Raw genomic sequence first — 10,268 nt, 5'->3', positions numbered from 1 at the left:
TTTTTGTAGTTTAAAATTTTGGAAGAATAAAGTGTTGTTTTTGTTCTCAACATTTGGAATAAGTTGTTCTTAATGTTTAAATCGTCTAACGTTTATAAAAGGGATTCAATGTTATCCTACTATCAATTATAATAACAAATCAGATTATATTTTTCAATTATTCTCACTTATATATATTCATTTTCAATTAGATCTCATTTGGATGTGTTCGATTTTAATATTATATCCACTATTTGTGTTTAAATTTAATTATGTCCCTAGAAAAGTAAATTATGTAAATGTTGTAGAAATTAGTTTTAATTTTTGATGAGCTATTTTTCGGAGTGATCATCGATTCTATTCCAGATATTTGTATTATAACTTAAAAAAAGATTTTTAAAACTAAACTAACATTGAATCACTTTTACAAATGTTAAGAATACAAATAGAACGATTTAAACGTTAGAAACACAAATAAGATATATCCCAAACCTTGAAAATAAAAACGTTAGTTTACTCAATTTTGGAATTTGGTAAATAGAGTGAAGAGCGAAGATTGCATCTTGTTTGTAGCAGCAGGATGGTGAAGGTTACGGACTTACGGTGACGGTGACGGTGACGGCGATGGTGATGGTGATGGTGAAGCTGAGTAATAAGTAGCGAGCAGTGACTGTGAAACCGTCGATATCACTCTTCAGCCTAACATATAATATAATCCTTTTTTTTATGTGGATCGGATCTGAAACTTTGGATAGGACCATTAATGGATCGGGTTCTGAGGGCGGCGCGTGCCTCCGGTTCCCTCAACCTCTCAAATCGCAACCTCCGGTAACTAACTCACTCACTCACTCCATTTCCCAATTCTATCCATTCATTTATTCATTCATTGATTTCGCGATTATTGCAGACACGTTCCCGATGAGGTGTATCGCAATCTCGACGGCCTCGGCGGCGACGACAAGTGGTGGGAGGTAGCACCACTAACACCTCTCTCTCTCTCTCATTGGATTGTGAATGAAGCTTTGCAATCTGTTTTATACATTGTTCTTGTTGTTTGTGTTACAGGCTGTGGAGCTTCAGAAGCTGATTTTGGCTCACAATAGCATTGAATCTTTGAAGGATGATATTCGCAATTTGCCTTGCCTTGCTGTCTTGAATCTTAGCCACAACAGGCTTTCTGAGCTCCCGGCTGCTATCGGAGAGTGAGTTCTTACAAATCTCTTCATTTCTTAGTTATTTGCGAGGAAATCTCTTGCCATATTTACTTTACCTTGAATAGTGTTTTAGTTTATATGGGCATTAAATCAATTTAGTTGATTCGGCCCACGATTTGGTGGTTGATCAGTAAATATATAGCTCATATGGAATCTCATGCCTTAAAGTGATTCATTACTCTGAATGTTCTTCTTTACATGTCATTGTCACGGGATCAAGTAGTGCATGAAATAATCCAAAATGGATCCAAGGAGGTATCGGAAGGTGATAGTGATAGATATCAGTTGAACAGGGGATACTTCATTGTGGCACTTTGTTTTGAGGTTTTGACATGGAACATTTTTGAAAGTTTAAGTAAATATCTATTATTAGATTTAGAATGTATGGCTGTTTCACCTAATATTTTTTGATTTAAAATTTTGTATGCTTAATCATAAATACAATGTACACATAGAGTGATAGTATTGAATATTTAATTACAGTTATTCCATATGTAACAACTAACAAGACTTACTCCTAGAGTAGGTGGATACCTTCTCTTTAGTTGTTTTTGGTTAAGATCGTTGCAAGCATGTGCAATTTTCAAGTTCCAAACTTGTCTGTTGTTTCTGATTGACAGGCTGCCTCAGTTGAAGCTGTTGGATGTTTCATTCAATTTGATATCTAAAATACCAGAGGAAATTGGCTCAGCAACATCACTTGTTAAGTACGTTGTGTTCATTTTCCTTATGCAGAAATGAAAGTGTTCACATCCTGTGATTCTCCTTTGTAATTGATCTACCTTTGTTACAAGAATCAGTAATCTTTTTGTATGATTCTTTTTAGGCTTGATTGTTCGAACAACCAGCTCAAGGAACTTCCAAGCTCACTTGGCAGATGCTTAGAATTGTCCGACCTAAAGGTAATTGTCATGTTGCTAATTGCTGAAACTAAATGTGGATCTATGTTGGATGGTTAGGTTATGCTACTTGGGTCCAACATGAAAGATGGATTGCCTAAATTATGGTTATTGTGAATTCAAACTTGGAATATTGTTGGCTTTATCTTTCTTGATTTTTATAATCGGACTTAGTTTTTGTGAGTGCATGTTTGTGTGTATTGAATTTTAAAAGCATACACTGACTGTTAACAACGAAAAAACCATGAGATTTCTGTACATGCTGTAATTTAAAGAGTTAAGAACAGTATGGTATTTTGGGTGTATGATTGAAGATGGAACTTTTAATGTAGTAACAACAGCAGTGCATTAATCTACCAAGTTGCAATTTCGGCATCCTCATGCTCTTTGATGACATGGAGTTTATGATACTCTTCTTTCCAGGGATCAAACAATCTTATTGCAATCTTGCCAGAAGATTTAGCAAATTGTTCCAAATTGTCCAAGCTAGATATGGAGGTAGGCACTTGTATAAAAAATTTGGGGTATTAAATGACAACAAAAATTTTGAGAGGTTAAGGTTTTATTAACCAGTGCCTTCATTATAACCTCTTTCTTGTCTCCAGGGAAACAAGTTAACAGAGATATCTGAAAATCTCTTTTCATCATGGACCATGCTTACTGAATTCAATGCATGTAGGGCTTTTCTTCTCTAAATACACACATATGCTGCTTTGCTATCAAATTATTATTTGAGTAATTACCCAAATCAGTCCCCGAGGATTTTAGAATCGGACATTTTAGTCCCCAAGAAAAATTAATACACATATTAATTCCCAAGGTTTTACTCCGGCAGACAAATCAGTCCCCAGTTCATTTTCCGGCAGTGTAATTATCCAAATCAGTCCCCAAAGATTTTAAAAATGGACATCTTAGTCCCCAAGAAAAACTAATGGACAAATCAATCCCCAACATTTCTCTTTATTAGACATAATAGTCCCCCGTCCAAAAATAAAATAAAATAAAATAATTATTATTATTAATTACACAATAATATTGTACTATATTTTTTGTATTTTTTGGACAAAAATAATGATAAATTTATTCATTAAATTCTTATATATATATATATATATATATAGTGTCACTCAATAATAATAATAATAATAATAATAATAATAATAATAATAATAATAATAATAATAAAATTATTAGAGATTATTTTACAAGAAATTTAAAGTTAAAACCATTTGATATTTTTGTATTTAATATAATCAAAAGATGTCCTAGATAAAAAATATATATATTTATATTAAAAAATATGTATTAAAAGAAAATATTTTAATTTGGATTTATATTAAATACATATTTTTTTAATAAAAACATTTTTTAAAAATATTACATCTTTTGATTATATTAAATATAAAAATATCAAATAGTTTTAACCTTGAATTTTTTATAAAATAATCTCTAATAATTTATTAATTATTATTATTATTATTATTATTATTATTATTATTATTATTATTATTAATTACATAATAATATTATACCATGATTTTTTGTATTTTTTAGATAAAAATAATGATTTATTCATTAGATTCTTATATATGTATTTATATATATATATATATATATTCACTCAATAATAATAATAATAATAATAAATAAAATTATTAGAGATTATTTTACAAGAAATTCAAGATTAAAATCATTTGATATTTTTGTATTTAATATAATTAAAAGATGTACTATTTTAAAAAAAATATTTGTATTAAAAAAATGTATTTAATATAAATCCAAATTAAAATATTTTCTTTTAATACATATTTTTTAATACAAACATATATATTTTTTTTACATAGGCCATCTTTTGATTATATTAAATACAAAAATATCAAATGGTTTTAACTTTAAATTTCTTGTAAAATAATCTCTAGTAATTTTATTATTATTATTATTATTATTATTATTGAGTGACTATATATATATATATATATATATATAAGAATTTAATGAATAAATTTATCATTATTTTTGTCCAAAAAATACAAAAAATATAGTACAATATTATTATACAATTAATAATAATTATTATTTTATTTTTGGACGGGGGACTATTATGTCTAACAGAGAGAAACGTTGGGGATTGATTTGTACATTAGTTTTTCTTGGGGACTAAAATGTCCGTTTTTAAAATCTTTGGGGACTGATCTGGGTAATTACACTGCCGGAAAATGAACTGGGGACTGATTTGTCTGCCGGAGTAAAACCTTGGGGATTAATCTGTGTATTAATTTTCCTTGGGGACTAAAATGTCCGATTCTAAAATCCTCAGGGACTGATTTGGGTAATTACTCTTATTATTTTTATTCCTACATGTCAACTCACCAATTTTTTCCATTGTTACCACTACTGCAGCAAAAAATTTGTTGAATGGCATACCAGACAGCATTGGAGGCCTTTCACGTCTAATTCGTCTTGATCTCCACCAGAACAGTGAGCTCTTTGAACAAAGGGTCAATGGTTTTTTGTTTCTCCTTTCTTCATCTTGTCTTAAATCTAGCGTGTCTATGTGTTGTGCAGGAATCTCGTCAATCCCTTCATCAATCATGGGTTGTCATTCACTTGCTGAGATTTATTTGGGGTCAAATTCTAACCTATTAATATGCAAGTCTTCATATTATTAAGAAAAGCATGCTGAGCACTTGGTTTTCTTCTGCTCAAAACTTCTGCATGTCTGATACATATTGTGCTTTCCTTTTCCAAACCTTATCTAGGAATAACAACCTTTCTACAGTACCTATGGAGATTGGGGCACTTTCTCACCTAGGGACTTTAGATCTTCACTCTAACCAGGTAGCTAGGATTGAAAGGGTATTTTATAGTTACATTATAATTTAGTACGTTAGATGAGGGCTCCTATGTTCATATAATTTTCTTGAAAAAATAGCAATAACTAGCACATGCTATAAATTTTTTTTTTCATTTTCTTCTCCCTTTGCTTTAGATTGCTAACTTAAAAACCTACTATTTTTCGCAATTGCAGCTGAAAGAGTATCCAGTAGAGGCATGCAAATTGAATCTTCTTGTGTTGAATCTTTCAAACAATTCATTGAGTGGGTTACCTGCTGAAATTGGTAAGGTCAGCAAGTTTTGGTATTTTAATAACCTTCTTTCAGCATGATGCTGTTTGGCTATTTCTATGTTGAAGTGTTAGAGAGTAACACAGAAATAATCTAACATGAAATAAATGCTTGGTCTTTTCTATTTAGGTAAGATGACCACCTTGAGGAAACTTTTGCTTACTGGAAATCCTTTGCGGACTCTCCGAAGGTACAGAAAAAGGATTGGTGCTTTGTATAGTTAGTATATGTATTTTTAAATTGTTTTCAACTATTTCTTTTTCTCACAGCTCATTAGTCAATGGACCTACACAAGCTTTACTCAAATATCTTCGAAGTAGACTTTCTGAAGCTGAAGGTATGTTAAACTGTTAAATGCATATAACTTATGCCTGAACCTGAAACTTATCATACTTATAATACTTTGAAATTATTGTCTAGATTCTGGAGCAGTAATCACAGAAAAAGATGAAGTAATTGCAATGGCCACCCGGCTGTCTATCACTTCAAAGGTGTTGCATCTTTTGTAAAGGAAAAGATTTCTATATATATATACAGCATACAATTACCATTGTCATATATGATTAATTGCACAAAAGCAAAACAATTCGAGTAAAATTTGATTTGACAGGTGTATCAATTTAAGATTTTGTTTAGAACAAAATTAACACAATTGATTATGTTATACATCCATTATATAACATCTAAGTTGATTACCAAGTGACTATAACAACCTGTTCATTTTGAAGTTATCATGTTGATACTTGCCTGAGATTGATATTCTTAAAATTACTGCAGACACTTCTGTTATATAGTGTTTTTAGTTTTAGTAAAATTTATTTTTCTAGAAAGGAATGTTGTTAACAATTGCAGTTATGTTTTTAAATTGTGTCAGGAACTTTCAATGGAAGGACTGGGGTTGAATTCAGTTCCACCAGAAGTATGGGAATCAGGGGAAGTCATGAAACTTGACCTTTCCAAAAACTCCATCCAGGAGTTGCCTGTTGAGCTTTCTTCTTGTGTATCCCTCCAGGTTAACTTTTTCTTCTGTTTGTATTTCCTGTAAGATGTTGCTTTGAGATTCTGGGTTAGCATGTTGTTTGAGTCATGATGTGATTGAATAAAGTGCTTTTGGAATAAACACCATAGTAAGTCATAAGAAAGAGATATGTGTTCATGGCAATATATATGTGTGTGTGTGTGTGTGTGACAAAGGACCCCTTCACTTACAACCAGCAAAGGACACATGCCTTTGAAGTTTGAAGAAGAAAAGCTCATGAGCTGTGTTAATTTTCTATAAAATCAAGTAATCAACCACAACTAGGAGCTTTATTTTCTTAGTGATGCGTTTTGGCTTTTTGCTAATTAATTTTTGATGAATTGGAGCTGGGAAAGAGTAATTACTGGTTACAAATTGCATTAAAGCAGATTTGAAATTTTCATACTAATTCATATGTATACTTTTGCACTTTTCAGACATTGATTTTATCTAAGAATCAAATTAAAGACTGGCCAGGTTCAATTCTTAAGCCACTTTCTAGTTTGTCATGTCTGAAGCTGGACAACAATCCTCTGAAGCAGGTAATGACTAATGATTTGGGAGCTTTTCTCTTCTTTTATCCCGTGAAATGAATAATGATATCAACATGTGTATATAACCATTGCAAAAAGTAATGCCTTATAAGTTATTAAGATGGTTTTTCCAATAGAAAAATGTGTATAAATAATTTTCTCTCTCACTGGTGGCAATTACTATTTTGGTATTCTGCATTTCTGTGCCTACAGATAAGATAAATTAGAAAGTAAGACAGTATATGTTTTTGTTCCTTTATAGTTGGTCATTTCTAAGTTAATGTTTTTCTCTGGTATTAAATTGTGTCGGTGACCTGCTGTATGTGAAATAAACTTTTGTGTGCATATGATTTATTCTCTGTTTAAAATTCCAATTAGAAGACTAATATCCTGACCCAAGTCTGCAATTTGATTATAGATACCATCAGATGGTTTTGAAGCGGTGCCTATGCTTCAGATCCTGGATCTCAGTGGTAATGCAGCTTCATTAGTTGATGGACCTTCATTTTCTTGTTTGACACACCTTCAAGAGCTTTACCTGAGGTTGGTTATTTGAATCTTATGATTTGCATAAGATCAATTAGACTATCATATGTACATAATTTCGCTTTCAAATAATTTTATATTTTTGGGATCTTATGATTAACTTTCACACCACAAAATAACAGGAGAATGCAGCTCGGTGAGTTCCCATCAGATATACTGAAGTTGCATCAACTACAGATCCTTGATTTGAAACAGAATTCCCTTCAGTCAATTCCTGTGGTAATTTTTTTTTTCTCTCCATAGAGAACAAGAAGCAGGCATTTCTAATTTCTATGCATATCATTTTTTTTTTCATTTTTTCTCCTTTCTTTCAGGGGATAAAAGATCTCACTTCTCTCAAGGAGCTTGATTTATCTGATAACAACATCTCAGCCCTTCCACCTGAGCTGGTGAGAAACAAATACTGGTTCTTGCTGGTTTTTCATTTAGTTGACTTAATTTCATATCTTTATTGCAACTGTAGTAGTTCATTCACACAACTGAAAACTGAGGAATTTCTTGAAACCTGAATGTTGGGCATGTAAAACTAATAGCCAGAAAAGATAAGATAAATACAGAAACAATCATGCTTTTCATCTCTGGGTGGTATGACTGGTGTCTGCTATATTGTAACATAAAAACAATGAAAATAAATATATCATTTTGAACATCAGCATTTGTGAAACTCATGGCTTGTCCACAATTCATTACATTATTTTGGGAAATTGATTTGATCAGGGTTTGCTGGAGCCAAGCCTTCAAGCATTGAGACTTGATGGGAATCCACTCAGAAGGTAACTTTCTTGTAGCCCAACCTTTTTCATATGCTTTCACAAAATATAGATTTTTTTTTCACAATTTTCAAGATTCTATAAATGATTTTCACATCTTTTTATGTAATTGACTGTCGAATGCATAGTGGTTTACTAAAAAAATCACTGTCAAGAAGTATGATACTCCTTAAGTGGATGGAGCTTCAATTACACAAATTTTATTATGCTTTTATATGGTTTGAAAGATTAGATTTTACTTGACCAAATTTACTTCTTCATAAGGCAGAAGAATGCCATGCGTTCTAGAAAAGCAGACACGCGAGGAGATATAGAATGTGTTAAATCCAAATTGAATCAATAACCTTGATTAATGAAATGTTTAAGATCTTTTCTCTTTTTCTTTTCTTTTTTAAAATGTGATTTTTGGTTTCTCAAAACGGGACAGCAACGGTTGGCCAGTGGCCACTCTGATTAATAACATGCCAAAGGAAAAAGATAAAAGAAGAGGAAGAAGTTAATAATATGAATGGGTTAGCTTGATCATTTATTTAGCAGCCTGGAAGATGTTAGATAAGTTACCCAGTGAAAGAAAGGAACAAAGCATATAATTATCCAGTTATACTTGTGCATTATTAATGTATGGTAGATCAGATCCTGTATTAATAAATTTTCTGAACTTGTTTCAGCATTCGGAGGACTGTCTTGGATAAAGGAACTAAAGCTGTTCTGAATTATTTGAAGGACAAACTACCGGAGCAATAGTTTTATTATTTAATTTATTTTTGGTTTTGAGTGTGCTTCTATCTTTGGGACTTTTTTCCGGCCAGGGTATATGTTTGACTGTTTGTTGTATAACTCGTAAAAGTAATTTATATCTGTGTTTGACTTTATTTTTGTGGGAGGAAAAAGTTGTAGAATAGTTGACTTCTGTTGTAAAATAAATACTGCAGTTTGTGCCATATGAGCTTACAGATAATTCGTTACATTTAAATTACGTTTCTTGTTCTTAAAAGAATTTGTTAAACCAAAAATTAGAGAGAAAAAAATCAATCCTACAAGTATTTATTAATTAATTATTATTCATTCCTATAAGTAGTTATTTCTCTAACATAATGTATTTTTTTAATATATTATAATATAAATACATGAGATATATTCCTTTGTCAAAGCATATAGTAAGATAAAATATAAGATAATGAAATACTTTCATATAATAAAATATAAAGACTTTTTGACACCTAGCATCTAAATGATGCCAATATATTTGCGCTATAAAATAAAGTATAGGATTAGACAAATTAATTTTTAATAAAATAAAGAAATAAATGAGTTAATTTTCTCGTAAATTTTAGATAATTTAATTCCATTATCGTACTATTATTAGAATACTAGAGACTAATTTATCATTATTTTAAAAATATTAAGTACAGATCTCTTTTTATTTTATATTTGATAATTAATTAATTAAATTATGCTCCACATCCAAACAATTTCCAAACAATTTTAACATATAAATTTATCAAATAATTTAAAATTACGCGCTTCTTTTTTTCGTTTTTTTCTCTCCCCACGCCTTTTCTTCTTCTTCACTCATGATGTTACGTCGTCGTTTTCTTTTCCTCCTTTTTTTATTATTTTTCACTTTCGTTATCGTCGTTACCACCACTATCACCTCCTCGTTCTCTTCTTTCTTCTTTTTTTCTTTTTTTGTTCATAATTCAATTTTTGTTTGTGTACTTGTTTTCGAATTGAGTTTGTGTGTCACAATCATTAAATAATTTCGGTTCATCCTAGATTTAAATAAGGTGTACTTGATCCGTGTTTGTTTTGAAACGAGTTTACATTTTGAATTAAATTTTCGGTTCATTTCTGAATATAATTTCGGTTTATTTTTGAGTGAATTATTTTGTTATAATTCTTCTTATTTCACTATCTGAAGAGAAATAAAACCAAGAAAAAGAGAAGAAGAACCAAACAAAAAAGAAATAAGAAAAAAATTCTTCAAAACTTCTCATCGTGTTCTTCTTTTTCTTGTTTTGTTTATCTAATCAAACAAAGAATAAGAAACACATAATATTGTAAAATCACTTAATAAATTTGGATGTGTTTTTGTTCATAATTCTGTTTGTGTGTTTGTTTTCAAATTAAGTTTGTGTGACACAATCTTTAAGTAATTTTATTCTAGATTTAAATAAGGTGTAT

General features: G+C 30.5%; 1 protein-coding gene across 1 annotated transcript; it reads left to right on the top strand.

Annotated features, from left to right (window-relative positions):
* The first annotated feature begins 517 nt into the window (after positions 1 to 517).
* On the top strand, positions 518 to 9,057 carry LOC130943405 (plant intracellular Ras-group-related LRR protein 6). The gene is made up of 21 exons (XM_057871278.1): positions 518 to 807; positions 887 to 950; positions 1,045 to 1,181; positions 1,814 to 1,900; positions 2,020 to 2,095; positions 2,516 to 2,590; positions 2,698 to 2,767; positions 4,493 to 4,570; positions 4,658 to 4,718; positions 4,852 to 4,930; positions 5,121 to 5,216; positions 5,352 to 5,407; positions 5,487 to 5,554; positions 5,638 to 5,708; positions 6,092 to 6,229; positions 6,673 to 6,777; positions 7,187 to 7,311; positions 7,437 to 7,533; positions 7,629 to 7,703; positions 8,032 to 8,087; positions 8,753 to 9,057. Exons 1-21 carry the CDS (start codon positions 743 to 745, stop codon positions 8,826 to 8,828), a joined length of 1,755 nt encoding a protein of 584 aa, XP_057727261.1. The 5' UTR covers positions 518 to 742; the 3' UTR covers positions 8,829 to 9,057.
* Positions 9,058 to 10,268: the final 1,211 nt, after the last annotated feature.

The sequence above is a fragment of the Arachis stenosperma genome, chromosome 8 (genome assembly GCF_014773155.1).
Source record: "Arachis stenosperma cultivar V10309 chromosome 8, arast.V10309.gnm1.PFL2, whole genome shotgun sequence".
Taxonomy (NCBI): Eukaryota; Viridiplantae; Streptophyta; class Magnoliopsida; order Fabales; family Fabaceae; genus Arachis; species Arachis stenosperma.
The sequence above is the reverse complement of the archived record's forward strand: the minus strand, read 5'-3'. Positions and strand labels throughout refer to the sequence as shown.

Coding starts and splice junctions, on each gene's coding strand:
- LOC130943405 (XM_057871278.1), top strand. CDS start 743: ATGGATCGGGTTCTGAGGGCGGCGCGTGCCTCCGGTTCCCTCAACCTC. Junction 1,901..2,019: donor TCAGCAACATCACTTGTTAA/GTACGTTGTGTT, acceptor GATTCTTTTTAG/GCTTGATTGTTCGAACAACC. Junction 2,096..2,515: donor TAGAATTGTCCGACCTAAAG/GTAATTGTCATG, acceptor TCTTCTTTCCAG/GGATCAAACAATCTTATTGC.